The 19,196-nt window shown below is 34.6% G+C and overlaps 2 protein-coding genes and 1 long non-coding RNA gene across 4 annotated transcripts; 2 read left to right on the top strand and 1 right to left on the bottom strand.

Annotated features, from left to right (window-relative positions):
* Positions 1 to 801: 801 nt before the first annotated feature.
* Positions 802 to 2,877, top strand: LOC121218600 (F-box protein At3g07870). Its single transcript, XM_041096062.1, has one exon. The coding sequence runs from the start codon at positions 899 to 901 to the stop codon at positions 2,048 to 2,050; it is 1,152 nt and encodes a 383-aa protein (XP_040951996.1). The 5' UTR covers positions 802 to 898; the 3' UTR covers positions 2,051 to 2,877.
* An 875-nt stretch (positions 2,878 to 3,752) lies between these two features.
* On the top strand, positions 3,753 to 6,639 carry LOC107939523 (uncharacterized). 2 transcript variants are annotated; one of them, XR_001695135.2, is made up of 2 exons: positions 3,753 to 4,275; positions 5,997 to 6,639. It is a non-coding gene; the product is annotated as an uncharacterized lncRNA (long non-coding RNA). The 2 variants fall into 2 exon arrangements; XR_005915071.1 differs by having other exon boundaries at positions 3,768 to 5,003.
* A 314-nt stretch (positions 6,640 to 6,953) lies between these two features.
* Positions 6,954 to 8,888, bottom strand: LOC121218599 (pentatricopeptide repeat-containing protein At5g66520). Its single transcript, XM_041096061.1, has one exon. The coding sequence runs from the start codon at positions 8,750 to 8,752 to the stop codon at positions 7,475 to 7,477; it is 1,278 nt and encodes a 425-aa protein (XP_040951995.1). The 5' UTR covers positions 8,753 to 8,888; the 3' UTR covers positions 6,954 to 7,474.
* Positions 8,889 to 19,196: the final 10,308 nt, after the last annotated feature.

The following is a 19,196-nucleotide window of genomic DNA, read 5'->3' as shown; positions in this document are numbered from 1 at the left end:
AGATGATGCATAATGATAACGGAGTCGTGTTTGAATTGGGTAGTGTGGAAATGAGACGACGGAGTGGAACTAGAGGAGCTTATGGGCCGGGTCTAAATATGGTGCATACTTTAAACTTGTCCAAGCTCGACTCGGTTTGAAATTTAAGTTTAAAATTTTATTTAAATCCATCCATATTTGCAAAAGACTAATTTAAGTTCATTTTAAGTCCGTCCATATTATTTTTATTTTAAAAAAATATATTTATATTATATTATATTATTTTAATATTTATTTATTGAAATTTTTTATATAGTCATCTTAACATTATTTTAATGTTTAAATTAGAGTAGTATTATATATTTGTATATGTTTATTTTTTTAATGTGTTCTAAATTATATAATATATAAAAATAACATAATATTAAGTATTATAAACTTAAAAACGGGCCTTTGGGCCTAATTTTTTTGTCTAATCTCATTTTCGAGCCTAATGTTTTTTTACCAAATCCTCCCAAATTTCAAACTGGCGTTTGAGCTTGGGTGGATAACCTAACTCATGAACAGGTTTAAGTGGAACTAACAAATTTTGAATGATTAAATTATGATAAATTTAAAATTTAATTATTATATTTTGAAATTTTGAAATTTAAGTTTAATTGTTAAGTATATTATATTTTTTTTATTAAATTTGCTTATTTGACATTTTAAAATAAAAAAAAATAATTTATTTGGTAGTCGATTGAATTTAATAAAAAGTAATTCATTTGGGAGTTTTCTTGAGTTGCTGCCCGTGTTTAGTGGAACAGGCTAGCTTGAAACTGTCCAATTTTAATATGTATATAATATTAAAAAAAAAAAAACCTGTTTACGCCGGCAATACCTTGATAGAAAACCTCTACTTTTTTAGCAAACAAAGATGGTGAAAAGGGAGAAGATTGCACCAAGTTTTCAAGTTCCGGACGATATCGAAATAGATATCTTATCAAGACTGTCAGTGAAGAGTTTACTTCGATTCAAATGCGTTAAGAAATCATGGCGTTATTTCATTGAAGATCCTGTTTTCATCGCCATGCATCTCGATTATTACGGTAAAAGTAGTGTTGGTTTTCTGCTTTATGGATCTCGTCCTTATAAGTACATTAAGCAATATCTTAATTGCAGCAGCATCGATGTTTCGATGTCGATCAAAATTTTATTTGGGGAATCACCCGGATACATGATTGGTTCTATCAATGGATTAGTTTGTTTAAGTAATAATTTATATTTCTTCTTGAAGGAAGATAAAAGGTTGAGTATTTATATCTGCAATCCTTCTACTAGAGAAATTTTGGAGCTTCCGGAATGTCATCATGCTTATAATGATTTTGTTCTTAGTATTGGCTTTGGGTTTTGTCCTAAATTTAATGATTATAAAGTGGTAGTAGTAAAGCTTCTGGACTCTGTAGTAAATGTTAGAGACCCCAATTGTTGTCTATTTTCATTAGGGGTTGAAGTTTATAGCTGGAATAGGAATTCATGGAGAAGTACAAAAATAGTAAATCCAAGGTCCGTTTTGACAACTTCATTCCAAGGTAAAGGGTATTTCGATAGAGCCTTTCACTGGGGAGGACGAAATCTAAAGTCATCTAAGAGGATGATCATGTCATTTCAATTTGATGAGGAGGTATTTCGAGAGCTTAATTTGCCAAATCATCCTGATTTTCAAGAGGAGAATTACTTTCTGAATGCACTGATTATAGAATATCAAAATTTCTTTTCCTTGATCATCAAACAAAAAGTAAATATGCATGTTTATGATTTATGGGTGATGAAGGAATATGGTGTATCAGATTCTTGGATTAAGCAGTTGACGATCGAAGTACCGGTCCTGGAAGATCGACTAATGTTTCGACCGGTGATGAGCTTTGAGAACAATGGTGAGCTTCTTGTCCTTAGTGATTGGTATGGGAGAATTGTTTGGTATAATACTAAAACCAAGCAAATTGAGAGGTCAAAGGAAGTATTAAGAGGACGATCCATTCGTTACAAGGAAAGCTTGGTTTCATTGTCTAGAAAAAAAGTAGTATGATTCTTTTTAGTGCTTATTATTTCTGATGCTTTTCGATTTATGATATGTATTTGCATTTGAATATGACTAGAATGTCTTTAGTAGAAACTATTCTTATCTTTGGAATTGAATGTTCTTTATGTTGACAAAGACTCGTTTCCGAGTCCACTTGAGTCCGAGTAACATAGCTTAGGCTTCTCATGTTTGCAGCAGTTTTCCACGAACCTTGGAGTTGCGATCGGAGCTTGGTGTTTCTAATGTTATAATATGAGCATCTTTTAGGTATACAATGCTCCAAGTAGTCTCTGCCTGTACCCCTTACACAGCCTTTACAAAAGCTTATCAATGGCCTCAATGGAATTGATATGCAAGCCATCAAGGGAATCGACTAACATACTGCAGTTCAATTACGTTCCGGTCATCATCTACTTTGAGATGCTCTAAAAGGATATTGAGAGATAAGCTGCAATAAAATGATTAGTCGACTATAAATTACTCTGATAACATTACGAACTCCGAACAGGAAATGGTTGGCTCTGCCCAGTTAAGCAAGGCAGAATATGCTCTAAACGAGAGCTGTTGAACTTATTGTTTTTGCTCAACTCACTGCCAATCGGCTCTTCACTAATGGAACAGGACATCACAGCTTTTACCATATAAACATTATAACACATTGATCAAACTGATATAATGATGGCTTCCAAGGGGAAGAAGAAGCTTCAAAATATACGGATCGGAGATCACCTTTACCGGAAGAATGAACTTGGGAGCAAGCAACTCATTGTATGAACAGATGTAAACTACATGAGAATATGGCAAGCAAAATACCACCACTCATTGTAAGAAGAAATGTTTAGCTACAATATGTGCAATGTTCCATTTACTACACGACTATGGGGATAAATTAACATACAGATGACGAATCTTGCTGGCTGGACCGGCGATGAAAGCAAGAAATCGGAGATGCCGACATTAACTTAATGAAAGACTTAAATTGCAAATTAAAAGATTCAGTAACTAGCAAATCCTAAGGAATCTACAAGAGAATCTTGGGTGAAACAGCTTAACATTCAAGTTCCAATTCTACAAGACCTGTCTAAAGGACAAGAATACCCGTTCAGCCCGACTTAGATGAAGTGTGGACAAAGTTTTTCTAAAATCGGATGAGTCCGACTCGACTTGAAATAAAATATTAAAAATAATAATTTAAATTAAGGGTAAATTATATTAATTGTCCTTAAATTTTGTTTAAAATTATATTTCAATCACTTAACTTTTAAAAATTATATAATAGTCATTAACATTATCAAATCATGTTGTACTTTAATTCAAAGGGTTACTAATTTAGTCCTTGAGCTATAGTTAAAAAATTGTTAAGAAAATTTTAAAACTTTTTATAGACTTTTATTTTTTTATTTTTTTACAATCATTGTTAAGAAAATTTTAAAACATCAAAAATGATGTTTTAACTATAGCTTAAGGACCAAATTAACTATTAATCCTTTGAAATAAGTGCAATGTTACTTTTTTAATAGAAGTTAATGGCCGAGTGACAAAAATGTAACAATTTGGTAACGTTAGTGATGATCATGTAACTTTTGAAAGCTATGTGATTGAAATGTAATTTAAACAAAGTTTAGGGACAGTTAGTGCAATTTACCCTTAAACTAAATAAAAAATATAAAAATATATTATTATTTTTTAATAGTAATATGGACAATTCAAGCTTGCTTGAGCCTCTAAATGAATCCCTCAGATGACATCCTTTATAACCCAAAAATAAAAAATTCTGTCACTAGAATCAGCATGTTGATCAAAGAGGTTCAACAACCAAAGCATCGAGTAAAGAAGAAAATATTACTTGAATAGAAGTTACAGAACACAAAGGAAGCCGAAAGAAGGCCTTCATACATAGCCTGCAGGCAATGAAATGCTTCCAACGGTCTGTTTGATAGGGGGAAAATATTTTCCGGAAAACGTTTTCTAGATTTTATGGTGTTTGTTTTGTTGGAAAATGAATTTCTAAGGAAAACATTTTCCAAAACACGGGTAAAATCATTTCATTCTTTCCGAAAAATGTCTTACCGATTTCTATGTGGTAAGACATTTTCCACAGCTCCTCTCTTCACTCTCTTCACCCTAATGATTACAGCCTCATCATCTCTGCCTCGTCTTCTCTGCTAGTTCACCTCTTCTCTTTGCTTGCCTCGTTAGCGTGCTGGTTCAACTCTGCTGGTTCATCGAAGGTAAACTTGCAAGCTCTAGGTTAGGGGTTTCTTCTGCTCGAGTTTGGTTTGTAGGGGATCTGTTGGTTTCTGCAAGTTTTTGAAGCCGGATGTGTTAGGGGTTTCTGTATATTTTAGTTCATTGATAAAATATACTTTTTTCTGCAAGTTTTTGTAGTAGATGTGTTGGTTTTTGCAAATTTTTGATCTTTTTATTTTTTTTAAATTTCTTGTCCATAGTTTTGTGAATCGGTTTCTGGGTTAGTTCCTTTATGTTCTTGGTTTCTTGCTCATATATTTGGTGGTTGGGAATAGTAACTGAAAGATTTTGGCCCCTGGTTATGCTGAATGTCACCTCTGTCGCGGTAATAGTAACTTGCTCTCACTGATCTGTGCCGACAGTCTTCTCTGGTTACCACTTACTGTGTCGTTGGTCGCAGCTTAGATTTTAATCCATGCTTTTGATGTTCTAACAGCATCCAATGTAGTCAAAACAGAAAGAATTTCCGGACCCTGTGTTTATTACTTATCTAGTTAGAAGTTAAATTTGTTAGTATTTGATGCTAGAGAAAAGGGGTGATGAATGTTCATTTGATATCTAGCATGTTTGATTACAAAGGAAGGTCCTTAAGTAACATTGATGCCTCTGTTTCATCAGAATGGGCTCTTTGGCTTGTGTTTGAGGGTGAAAACATTTATGATTTAACTATCTTAATTTCTCGGTTTGCAACTTCCTTTGATACTGGCAGGTTATGTTTCAATCCCTTCTTGTTCAGTTCAACATATATTGAATTTCTAGATTTAGCTTATTGGATACGTAGAGCTCTGTGCAAAGAATTAATGGCTAAAGGGCTATTGTTTCAACTGGTTATTTCTGGCTTTCATTGAATATTTTTGTCGAGTAAAAATGATATGGCAATTTGATTCCTATAGGAATTAAAGTCCTTTAGTTTACTTAATTTGGCTGTTGAATGCTTGTTAATGAAAAGACAATTGAATTGTAGCTGCTTCCTATGTTTCAATTTCTGCATTTTCTTTACTATGCTCAGCTTGTATATGATATATTTGCTGAAGATGTGTTTCTAAGAAGCTGAGGCCTAGAAATGGTTTCAAAAGTTGCTTTTATGCTTTGCTTTTATTATAATAAAACACTTGACTTTCTTTAGAAGAGTGATCTTCTGAAATCTGTATATGCTTAATTTTTAATATAGGATTTTACTTGCTAAAGGTTCCCATAGAATTATTAGACTTTGAAATTTTAATAAGGGTTTTACTGCATCATTTACAAATATATAAAACCATTATTTTGTTTATATTTGAAAATCCATTATTTTGTTTTTTCGATAACTATGTCAGTCACTCGATTATTTTATAAGCAAATACTAAATAGTATTTTTATTTATTCATGGCCAAACATAAACAAAATTTGATTTTGATATTGAAAATTATAACTTATAATGTGATTCCTTAAATTTTTTTAGAACATTAATATCCGATTATTGTTTTTTCTTCCAATAACCTTAGATAAATTTTTTTTTATTTTTATCTCAGATTATTAAAAAATTTACTAATAGTTTTTGCCAGTATGTTTGCATTCATTAATAAAAAATTATTAATGCAATTATAATTAGTTGATATGTATGTATGCACTTTAGTCATGGTAACTTTTAATATGTGATCTTATGAAAATCTTACATCTTTTTTGTAGTGATCAAATATTTGTGTGGCATTATTTTGTGTAGATGGATTGTAATCAACATCAAAATGCAATTGTCGGAGTCGCGGCTTCAGTTTTAGCTTTTGGGGCTATTTGGATTAAAAAATTAAAAACTATGAAGGAAGTTGCTTCTCACCCTTGTGTGAATCGAGATTATGAAAGAGAAAATTATATTAATCTGGTACATCCAAAAGTAAAAGAAAAAATATTCAAGAAAGTGTCGTTGATGAACAAATTAAATTTGTGGGTGAACAACTTGGCAGAATTGCTAATACTTTGAAACAATTTACTGCGGATAAGACACCACAGCTTTACGAAGAAGTGATGTCGATGGAGGAAGAAGGATTTGACGATGACTTCTTGTGTTCTGTGTTTGATTATCTAGTGAGTCATGAATCCGAGGCTAAAGCATTTTTAGTTAAAAGTAGGAAGCATAAAAAAATTTGGCTTCAAAAATTTTCCCAAGGTTGAAGATATTGATACTTTTATGTGGTGTAATATTAGTTATGCACTTAGACAATGTTGTTGTTATTATATGGTTTACTACTAAGTATGCATTTTGATAATATTTAATTTCTAGTATTAATTGTGGTTTGGAATCTAATTTATAATTATTCAATCCTTGTTTTTTTTAACACAATTACAAATAATTTATTTGACTTTAATTATTTTCAATTTATGGTGGTTAATATTGTAATTTAATAATTGAGTATTATTATATATTTAATTTGATTTGTTTATTTATAAATAAATCATTGTAATATATGTAAAAATAATTTAAAAATATAAAAATTTATTAATATGTATATAAATTTATTAATATATGTAATAACAAATTTTTCAGAAAATATTTCTACCAAACAGCATAAAATATTTTACAACATAAAATATTTTATACAGATTCATCTAAATACCAGAAAATATTTTCAGTAAATCATTTTCCAGAAAAGTAAATCATTTTCTAGAAATTATTTTCCGAAAAATATTTTACTGACAAATAAATAGACCTTAATAGCAAAAAGAATTTACTTAAAAAAAGTTACTGGAATGAAATGATAAGGACTTACATGTTTGATCTCTCTTTATTTTTAGTCAAATCAATGAATCTAGTGAAACTAACAGTCCAAGTATATTGTGAGGTTTCTGAAAAACTCCCATATTCAATCGCAATAATTGTTAAGCAAAGGCAGCTTCAAAATCTTGCCTTCGATTCCCTTTGTCAACTTGAAATGATCCCATGATTCTGGCTTAGTAATGAGATGACAAAAGTACATAAACTGATGGATAGTTCCTGCAAGCCTTAGATTGCAATGAGCTGCACAAGCACTGAACAAGGTCTACCAGATGCTCAAATATTCATGTCCAATGCATACCCTGGACGTGCATATTGTGAAACTCCAAAAACCCTCCAAATATGTGAAAAACTTTAATACATATCCTACCCAATACTTCTGAGTCTGACTGACATAGATCTTGAGAAGAAACAAAATTGCTTTCAAGAATTCAACTTCTAATAAAACTAGAGCCCCTAGTCTTCCTCACATATTGATTAACCATTAGTTTCCTTACTCTTTCCGCATCATCCCATTTCTCATTCAAAACATATAAATCAGATATAAGAGAATAAACCCCCCCATCACTCTCTGGCTTTACCGTTTCCATCACTTGCTTGATCACTCTGTCAGCCATCTGAAATTGCTTATGATCCTTACAAGCAGACAAAAAAGAACTCCATATAACAACATTGGGTTCAACTTTCATTGTACCGATAACCCGATAAGCTTCTTCTAGCAACCCTGCCTTGCCATACAAGTCAACCATGCACCCATAATGGTGAATCCTTGTCTGCAAACCATATTGTTCGATCATATCGAAATACTTGTGGCCTTCCTTGACTAAACCTTTACGAGCACATGCATTGAGAATGCCTGTAAAAGTCATCTCATTAGGCTTCACTCCCGCCTCTTGCATTGCTTCAAAGAAAGACACTGCCTCGTCACTGTAGCCATGTTGTGCAGATCCACTAATCAATGCCGTCCAAGTCATTACATTTCTTTGTTGCATTGCATTGAAAACTATACAAGCATACTTCAATAAACCGCATTTTGCATACATATCTACCAAAACAGTGCCGATTTCGACAGTCAAGTTCCACCCATTTTTAGCTATAAACGCATGGACCGATCTTCCCGCCAATAATCCAAGAGAACCCACGTGAGCGCAGCCAGATAGAACCGCTCCCACAGTCACTTCATCAGGTTTCAACCTCTCATTTGCTACCATTTCTCTAAAACAAGATAACCCACAATTCCATTTCCAGTTATTCATGAAAGCCGCAATCATGGCAGACCAAGAAGCAACATCCCTCAAAGTCATTGCCTTAAAAAAGGCATACGCTTTGTTTACATCCCCAGACCGTGAATAACCAGTTATCATGGTGTTCCAGGTAACAATGTTTCTCTCAGGAATTTCATCGAACAGTTTGCATGCATCGTCAAAACAAGAAACCACGTACGCATTCAACAAAGAAGTAGCCACATAGACATGGGAAACGAACCCTAACTTCAAGATATGACAATGGAGGTGGGCAACGAGACTCGGATTTCGCAAAGGAGTACATGACTTGAGGGTGAAGAGAATTGAGAAACTATTAAAAGGAACCGATTGGCGGTGCATTTGAGAGTAAAGAACCAAGGCTTGGTGAGGAGAAGAAGCATTTTTTATGGCTAAAGTCCAATTGTTGAAAACTTTTATAAGTTTTTGTGGGTTTGGTTTGCGCATTGCTTTAGTTTCTTCTCATTTCCATCGATTCAAAGATCAAGTTTCATAATCACACAGGTAAATGTTTGAAAAATACATGGTAATAACGAAGATGCAAGTTGCCAAATAGCCGAAAGCCCAGGTACTAAAGTAGCAAATCAGCCTACTATTTTATGTAATATTATAATCGAGTAATTTACGAAGAGGTATAGGAATTGTTGGGTTTAATTATGAATCCCATCCCTCTATTTTATGAAATTTGAAAAATTAATCTTTTATTTTAATTTGTCAAAATTTAGTCCACATACTTCATGGGAATGTTATGAATTGTTTCCTTCACTTTGTTGCATGGCTGGTTGTTAATTTTCATTCTGTTTTCTTGTAATAATAAAATGCTGCGTTTTGGGGGAGTCTTAGATCGTTTAATGAAATGATGCGTTTAGCTTTGGTTGTTAGCACAAAACTCTTCGTTTCAGTTAACTGTTGTCAGGCTGTGAATAGCTATTTCTTCTCTCTTTTATCAGGAGTGAAGGAAGCCTGAGTCAATTATGAAATTGAATGAATCATTTACTCTTTTCTTTCTCATTCTCTCTAACAAATTCTCTATTCTCTCTTCTTAATTTCTCTTTTAGATATTTGTTTCGTTACAGGGTATCAGAGCTCCAATACAGTCCATGGCTACTAATGGAGTCACTACCAGACTGCAGAAAGAGATAGGTCAACTTTAGCAAGAGTTGTCCCAACTCGGAGTTGATATTGATGCTAAAATGGATTCTCGATTCAAAGATTTCCAGGAAGGATTTAAGGGGGACATGCAGACTGCGCTGTATTCCTTGCTTGAGCAGTTTATAGGTCAGCATCAACACCTTGGAGTAGGAAGCTCGAGTTAGGGTAAAGGGAAGAAAATATTAAGAGAATCACCTCCTGGATTTCCTCTCCGAGAGTCCTTAGTTATGTCCCCAAATTATGACCTGGGACTTGCAGATTTGTTTCCTAGACTCCCTACTGTCGAGGGCCGGATCAAGAAGATTAAGTGGGAGTGTCCTCATTTCAATGGCGAGGATTTTCGTGGTAGGTGGTCAAAATTAAAGCAATTCTTTAAAGTAGAGTTAACACCCTTGTTAGGAAGGAAGAACTCTCCTAGTTTCTTCGATGATAATAAATTCTGGTGGAGAAGATGAATTAAAAATATTTTCTCCACTATCACGTTATCCAATTTATAGATAACCCATGTCCAAATCCCAATAAGAATTATCTCTAATCATTAATCATTCTCGTGCGCTTCTACTAATTAATCATATCCTACGAGGCTCTACAAGTGTCCTAATTACTGACACGTTGCCTCCACTAGGATGCCAGGTGATGTAAACGTATCCTACAACCAATTGTACTTACTTAGGTAACGTCACTAAAACATAGGTAACAATCATATTAGCAATAAGGTCTGGATAATAAGGTCCCCGCCCTAACTATAATCTCGCTATCACTCGGACTGGTTCTCCGCAATATTGAAGAAGTTCTTCGTAGCACTTCACCATGAAGTTACCTATATTATACAATCTATGTCTCGCAACTTAGGCGGTCTTCCCCATCGTAGTCTCCCGAACTAATCTGGTTTGCCAAACCAGGGTGTGACACTCAACTACAAATAGAAGCATTCCACCTCAGTTGTAATATTTCAAAGTAATGAAAACACTTTGTGAACATTTACCCAAACACTTGGTGTGCTTAGATTTATTTTAGCTTTTCTGTTTGTTTGTTGCTTCTTTGCTTTTGAAAGTTTGCTTTTACTTTATTTTTGTTCCTTAGAGAATTTCTTTAAGAATTCTCATCTTTTTGAGAGATTGTCTGACTTAGGCAATTCGAAGCAGAAGAATTACCTAAGATCACGCGGTTCCTGTATGAATTACAATAAATTTATCAATTAGTGACGAAGCTATATGAATTACAAACACAAACAATAATCATCCTTATTGCTAGAAAATAGGAGATTTCACGTAAACTTGTGATTGAATTGAAATTCAATCTTAGGAAGTTTGCAAAAATCATTTCTGAGCTTATTTTTATTGATAGTTTTTGGGAGCTAAGAGTTGCAAACAATGAAGCAAGTAGCTTAATGAAATAAGGGGTGGGCAGATGTGCCCTTCTTATTTGGGTTAGGGGCTAATGATGTGTTTAACAAAGCACTTTATTTTGTTTACTTTGCAAGGTCCTGTGTTGTTGTTTGGCAGGTGCAAGATCTTATGTTTTGGTCTTTGTTTTGTACTATTAATTGGTACCTGAATTGTTAATTGAGATTAATACAATTTTCATGACTTTTCAAAAAATGATAATCAACATCTTATATATCAAGTTCAAACATCAAGCTATCAAGACATATGCAACAATCAGAGAATTAAATGTAGCTAAACTTTACTCTTAGTCTTATTAAAATCACCAAGCCTGCTAGATTTAGGATCTCAAACAAAAACTATCTTACTGGGACGAATACCTGACTTATCAAGAACACCCATGAGATGTCTTTGAACTTTTGTTTGAATTCTTTGTGAACAAATGAATTGTGTGCTCTTTGGTGAAGCTAATACATGATTATGTTCTGCATGAAATTGAGAAATAATTTATTTCCCTCCTTTCTTGGATATTAAAACCATTACTTTATAACATTCTATTATTTCATCTGAAGTTGCATGGACTCTCTTTTCTGTCTTAAAGTGTTTTTTTGCCTTCACACTTTCTTTCGAACAAATAAATTCTCCAGCAATCATTAGATTATGGGGATCCTTACGTGAGCCAAAACCTTTGACTCTCGCATAATATAATAATATTTTTATGCATCATTTGGTGGCTCAAATTCCATACCAATATATGGTTCTAGCTAGCTTTAATAGTTGGTTGTTAGATTGCAAGCTATATTGTATCAACTGCAAAGACTTGATGATATTCAACTTCTTGTAATCTCTATCAAATGATCTTGTACAGTTGTGTTCTTCATTTTAATCCTTGGAAAAGCATAAATAATTATTTGAATTGAGAGTGATTAAACATAAGTAGGAAAAATTGTAACCATGTTCACAATCGTAACATCAAAAATGCTTTTAAGACTATCTAGTGTCACGGGGCTAAACCTTTTATCTCGCAATTCGTGCAACCTTAGGCGATCCGTTCGTCCCAAACTCGCCTAATTCAGCCTTTACGCCCAAAAGTGAGGATTCTTTTAAGAACTTCTCCAAGGCACCAATTTGTATAGCAGAAGCGATTGTGCCAAAAGAAGCTACAAGTGAACAACAGAAAGCCAAAGAAAGAATGCACACAAAGTGTTTGAGTAAATGCTCAAATAATTCTATTACTCTTAAGAATTCAGCTTACAATGGATGAGTACAAATGAAGGGGAGGCTCTCTATTTATAGTTGAGCTCCCCCAAAACCAATGGTCAAGATATATTTACATCAACGGACGAGATTCACCATATCCATTGATTTTAGGGATTTACAAGATTTGCCATATCAAATCTAATCTAATCTTTACAGGATATGATTCTCTCTATCTTCTAAGATTAGTTACTAAAATTAGCCTAAGTTTCCATGTCTTCATCATCGGGCCAACCAGGCTTCAATCTGACAGGCTTCTCCAACAGCTCTCTAAATCGGGCTAGTTCTCATGGGCTAAATATTCCCCATCTAATCGATAGACCTCCATGGGGCACTTCTTATGCCATGGTCACGGGCTTCGCACTTCGGCCCGTGACATTTTCCCCCACCCATTCTCGTAACACCTTCGTCGTGACTTCTCGATGACACTGACTTGATTCACTTTGAAACTTTCTCATTGCCTCAGTTTCTTCCCGACTTGTCTTGCGATCGGGTTGTCTCTTCTTTCGGAACCTATGCCTCGACTTCCGTCGCCTCTTATCTTGAACTGCTGCACTCGTTGGTACATTCTATTGGCAAGAAGTCTTTTCTTTAACTTGCCCCAATTTTGACTTGTTCCATTGGAATCCCCTCGATTCTCACACCTCGGCTTCGTACCGCCCACAGTTCTTTAGCCTCATTGCTTATGAACTTTGAAAAGGCCCCTACAACATTGTCAAACCAACAAGTCAAAAGTCAAAACACTATCAGAGTGTTTACAATGTACTTTACTTGCAGCATTTACTCATCTCGACTGTTTTTGCATCACTCATTTTCCCTCGAAGCTCGATGCACAACCCACATTTCTCAAAGGTGTCTGCTCCACAGTCAAAATCGTTGGCTTCATATCGGTCCCTTGCGCCACTAGCACTTTCGAAGGGGCTTTCGTAGCATTCCATTCTGACGAATTAATATTTCTCCCATACAAAACATCTTCGACTAGTTGGATTGACGATAACACCTTAGTCTCAACCTTCATATCCCGATGCACCGGCACAACCGTTTTTGTTGACGGACCGGTGACAATAAGGATTTGATCGACCCATGGTTACAGAGTTGCCTGAATCCTGTCAAGGAAGTTTAAGCCAAGCACATAATCGTAATCATCCAATTGGATTACCTCGAAATCGTCCTTGCTCTTCTATTCGCCTATTTGTAGTTCCACCTCACAAACTACTCCCACAGTTGGGGCTTTCTCGGAAGTTACTATCTTAATCTTCTTATTCAATTTCCTAATCAATAGACCAAGCATCTTCGCAACCTTTTCTGACATGAACAAGTCCGATGCTCCCGTATCAATAAGAGCACTCAGCTTCTGACCCGCAATGTTAATGTCCACAAACATCAACCCTTTCCCTCCATTCCTCTTCCCAAGAATGAGCACCATCGAATTGACTCTCGATGTCTTTCCCTCAGTAGGCTTCGCCTCTTCCTTCGGCTCATCTTTCTTTTTGATTGTCGAAATTATCATTTTATTTGGACATTTTCGCGCCTTGTGCGGTCCTTAACAAAGGAAACATTTTATCTTCTTCCTCTTTTCATTTGGGTTGTTGAATCCCCGATTTGTATCTCGTGGTTTCCCATTGCCACTTGTGCTATCGATACTATTGTCATCATCGCTATGTCCCTCTTTATCTTCTTCATGGTTTCTCTCACCATTGCCCTTTCCATTGGGCTTAGATGCCTCGAGCTTGTCTCTCGCTAGGCCAAGTTCAATAAAGGACTCTGCTTCTGCCATGGCTACAGTAAGTTCAGTGATTCCTTGCCTTCGCAACTTATGCTTTGCCCACTGTTTTAACCCATCCTCAAGCCAATAGAATGCTTCTTTCTTGCTCAAGTCAAAGATTTGAAGCATCAACTCGTTAAATGCCCGAACATACTTCCGAATAATGCCTTGTTACGTGAGACGATACAACTTAGCCCGAGCCTCCTTCTCGACATATTGTGGGTAAAACTGCTTCTTCATCTCTCTTTGAAACTCTTCCCAAGTCCTAATTGTGTTCTCACCATGTTTCTCATCCATGGACCTATGACGCCACCACAAGAAAGCTACATCAGTAAAATAGATTGAAGCAGTGTTTACCTTAATGGCATCATCCTCGATGCCCATCGCTTGGAAGTATTAATCTATTTCCTATAAGAAGTTGTCCACATCCTTTGCGGATCGTGCACCCTTAAACTTCTCCGGTTTGGGAACATCCATTGCTTGTTGCTTTGGCCTTGAAGACAACATCCCATTACTCAAAGCGACTTTGTAAATCGTGAGTTCCCCTTTGAGCTTATCTATTTCTTTCTTCATGGCTAACACCATATCCTCGTGATTCTTATCCCTCTCTGCCAGCTTTTTCGTAGTGGACTCGAGTAATTCCTTCATCTTTTCTCCATTGGCATCGAGAGAATCCAATACAAAATCTCTGAGTTGCTCTTCCATTGAGTCCAACCCATCCGTGCGTCCTTCGACCAATTCAAGCGTCTCTTTCATGTTCCCTACGGATTCCTTGAGATTAACCACTCGATTTTTTAAAGCTGTCAGCATGTCCCTCGAGCGGCTTTCTTTTCTAGCCCTTTCACGGGTCTCCATTGGCTCACTCTGACCAACAACTTCTTTCGACATCCCAACGGTGCCTTCAAACCAAACTCGAATATCACTTGGTTCAAAACTTGGCTCAGATACCACTTGTCAACGGGCTAGACCTTTCGTCTCACAATCCGTGCAGCCTTAGGCGATCCGTTCATCCCAAACTCGCCTAAGTCAGCCTTTACGCCCAAAAGTGAGGATTCTTTTAAGAACTCCTCCAATGCACCAATTTGTATAGCGGAAGCGATTGTGCCAAAAGAAGCTAGAAGTGAACAACAGAAAGCCAAAGAAAGAATGCACACAAAGTGTTTGAGTAAATGCTCAAAGAATTCTATTACTCTTAAGAATTTAGCTTATAATGGATGAGTACAAATGAGGGGGAGGCTCTCTATTTGTAGTTGAGCTCCCCCAAAACCAACGGTCAAGATACATTTACATCGACGGATGAGTGTAATGGCCCAAATTCAAAATTATCGGAATAGTGGTTTCGTAACCACAAATCTGATTTAAAGAGAAATTTATTTTAATATTTTTGCATGAATATTGATATGATAGGAAAAATCGTATGAAAATATCGATAGAAAAATTTTACTGACTAAGTGGTTAGTTAGAAAAAGAAATTATTGAAGAAATTAGGTAAAAATAAGATATCGAGACTTCGATCTCGTAAAAATGAGTCAAAAATATTTTTATAAATATTTATGAAGTGTTAATAATATGGTATTAAAATTTCGTTAGAAAATTTTAATGTTTGGGTAGTCAATTAAGGGAAAAGGACTAAATTGAAAAAGGTGTAAAAGTTACTAGAGGGATTAAATAGCTCAATTGTGAAATGAGGAGGGACATAAATTGCAAATAACCCCAAAAGGAGATATTTTGGGCGACATACGCTGAGAAAAATCAGGAGAATTGATGAAATAAGGGTAAAATGGGAAAATAACAAATTTCACTAATATAAAAATGGGACCAAATTGGAATATCTAGAATTCTCTTCACATTTTCTGCACTCTCATCAGCCAAAAACATCCTAAGGGTTTCTTCAAGCTGGTTTTTCATAATTTTTGCACCAAGTGAGTTAATTCTTGTCTTTTTCTTGTAATTTTTGTGTTTCTAAGACTTTTACAACTAGGTCCTATTACTAAATTCATTAGTTTTTGATTTTATGAATGATATTGAAAGTTGATATGAATATGTTCTGGAAGTTTATGAGGAAATAGGATGAAATTTAAGCTTTAATTTGTTTATGAGATGATTTTATTAGGTAATTCCAATAGAAATTAATTTATAGGACCTAATTGTGAAAAAGTTTGGAATTAAAGTTTAGTGCTAAAATTCTGATTTCCAAAGGTTATAAGGTAGTTTAAAGTGATATAATAAAGTGTTGATTGAGAAAAATCAGCTCAATTGAGAAGTTAATTGAGCAGGGACGAAATTATCATTGTTGAAAGCTTAGGGGAAAAATGGTAATTAACACCATGCACTAAAACAGTTTAGACAGCAGCAGTAGTCTAACTTTGAAAAATCACCAAAAATTTTAGAAATCGAATTAGAGAATGAATAAAATTTTAAATTAAATCTTATCGAGTCTAGTTTCTTATAAAAAAACGGTGTAAGCAATGGAATTGTAAATCATGAGATATAATAGATTTTGTGAGACATGGTCAGAATGAATTCGGGTTCCCCTGTTTTGACTTTAGAATATCATTAAAAATTGTAAAAAAAATGATTATGAGTTATAATTTATATGCTTAGAATCCTTAATGAGTCTATTTTCTGAAGAAATAAAGGGAAGCATTATTCTAATTCTGTACAGTGAGATAATTAATTTTTAGTGAAGAGGGGTCAAAACTGTCATACAGTGAAATAGGGGAAGCTTTAAAGAATAAACTGTACTTATTGGCTAAACCAAAAATTCTGAAAATTTTATGGTAAGAATATATGTGAGTTTAGTTTCATGAAAAATTAACGGATATTAATTTGGAGTTTTGTAGCTCAAGATATAAATAATTTAGTGACAGTGACTCAGTGAGACAGCTTCGAATGCACTATAAATAATAATGGAATTTTAGAGAATGTTACATATGAACATGAAATGTATTAGATTAATGATCAAATTTATTTATTTATATCCAGAAAATTCAAATATGAAGCAAGATCGAGGGAAAGAAAAAGTTTGGGATTAGTAGATTTTTGGTTACGAACAAGTGTCGAGGTAAGTTCGTGTAACTTGAATTATATTCTTAAATGCTTGAAATGTTTGTTATTGATGTGAATATGATCTGGATGTTTATTGTATGATAATTGATGAAGTATTAAAATTCTTGATGAAAAGAGGAAATAAATCCCGGTTGAATGAAAGGAAAATTCGATGGATCTCTGAAAAGGAATTGACGGTAAAAAGGATCTAGCCCGGACGGGTGATCCTATCCTGATATAGCCCTCCCGAAGAATATGTGGAAAATGGATTTAGCCCGGACGGGTAATCCTAATTAGGGTCTGAATTTAGCCTGGACTGGTAATTCAGATCCAAGCTCATTAGAGTAATTGTCGTTGCAGGGGATTTAGCCTGGACTGGTAATCCCGACAATACTCCATGAGTTTATATTACAGGGGATTTAGCCTGGACTGGTAATCCCGCTGTAAGGATGAGGTTCGCGGGAGTGTGCTCTCTGAAATGGAAATGTGCGCACTTGAATATGAATTGACAGACCCAGATTTGTACACTAAAATGTACCTCTAAAAATCCATCGAAATTCCGAGAAATTCAACGGGATAAATATGGAAAAATAGTAAGGGAATGGAAATCATAGAATTGATGAGCTCATCAATCATGGTATAAATTACTGATACATGGAAATTATTGGACTAATTTGAATGTTGAGTTTGTACATGATAGGGGAATAATGTATGGAATGGGTGTATGAATGTTTATTACATTGTATGGAAAATATTAGGTAAGTATAATTCTTGTTACATGAGCTTACTAAGCACAAAGTGCTTATCCTGCTTCTTTTTCCCCTGTTTTGTAGTGTTAAGGGCTCAGAGGTCGGATTTGGTCGGAGACGCATCACACTATCAACCTCAAAATCTCGGTATATAAAGAAACTTTATTTTGGAAATCAATGGCATGTATAAGCTAGTAAAGTAGATGTTAATGGTGAAATGAATGTATGGTTAGCCATTGGTATGGCTAACAAATTTTTGGTTTTGGCATGTGATGAGATTATCTTATGAATACACTAAATCTATCTTGAAAATATGTTGAAATGGATTGGTTGTGTTGGCTTGGTATCGGTTTAAAATTTGTAGGGAGGATTAGATATTTATAAAGGGGTTATATTGAGTTTTAAAAAAAATCGGTAAAATCTGGTAATACCTCGTATCCTATTCCGGCGACGGATACGGGTAAGGGGTGTTACAATGAGATTCACCATATCCCTTGATTTTAAGAATTTACAAGATTTTCCATATCTAATCTAATCTAATCTTTACAAGATATGATTCTCTCTATCTTCTAATATTAGTACTAAAATTAGCCTAAGTTGCCATGTCTTCATCATCGGGCCAACCAGGCTTCAATCTGACAGGCTTCTCCAACAGCTCTCTGAATCGGGTTAGTTCTTGTGGGCTAAATGTTCCCCATCTAATCAATAAACCTCCATGGGGCACTTTTTGTGCCATGGTCACGGGCTTTGCACTTCGGCCTGTGACACTAGCTTGTCAGTCAATGAATCAAATAAATTAGAGAGCAGCAATCAAAACGTCTAAAGTAATTCTGTTGAAAGATACATAAATATGTATTAAATCCATCATAGGATCAAACAGAATGGAAATTTGGTACGAGAGTTGAGCATTCAACAAGAAATCAAATATACGTGAAAAATAAGAAAACATTAAATAAATGAAATAGTAAATTACCTATGATACCGAGTTGCAAGGCGGGTTTCTACCCCAGAATCCAATTTGAGGTTTAATAGCACTTTAAAAGGTAGATTTTAAGAATGGCAGATTGTAATTTATGTTCAACTTAGGCTATTCTTTTTCTTTTTTAAAAGAAAAGATGATGAAGAAGAAGAAGGTGGTTGTGGGTTTTTTGAAGCAATGCCTTCACCTTTGAAGTCACTTCCCAAAATCTCCACCAGCCACCTAAATTGCCTCCACCAACTTCCATATTGATATCTGGTAAAACACTGATTCGATTCTCCATTGTTACTTTTTTTGCATTTAAATCTGAGAAACACAAATAACAAAAAAAAAACAAAAAATCATTAGTAATATATTCATTAATGTTTTAAAAAGTTTTCATGCTTGTTTTTATGATATTAGTGTCTGATTTCAGTTCACATAAAATATGGAATGAGTCTATGATTAAATTAAAATAAATCGAGTCAAGATTTAATTCTTAAAAAATTTCTTGCTTGAGTTTAAAAAGTGCACTTCATTGACCTCATTTAATAAAATACGTCTTTTAGTTTATATA

Source organism: Gossypium hirsutum, chromosome D06, assembly GCF_007990345.1.
Source record: "Gossypium hirsutum isolate 1008001.06 chromosome D06, Gossypium_hirsutum_v2.1, whole genome shotgun sequence".
Classification (NCBI taxonomy): Eukaryota; Viridiplantae; Streptophyta; class Magnoliopsida; order Malvales; family Malvaceae; genus Gossypium; species Gossypium hirsutum.
Note: the sequence above shows the minus strand (reverse complement) of the source record. Positions and strands in the feature narration are given on the sequence as shown.

Coding starts and splice junctions, on each gene's coding strand:
- LOC121218600 (XM_041096062.1), top strand. CDS start 899: ATGGTGAAAAGGGAGAAGATTGCACCAAGTTTTCAAGTTCCGGACGAT.
- LOC121218599 (XM_041096061.1), bottom strand. CDS start 8,752: ATGCGCAAACCAAACCCACAAAAACTTATAAAAGTTTTCAACAATTGG.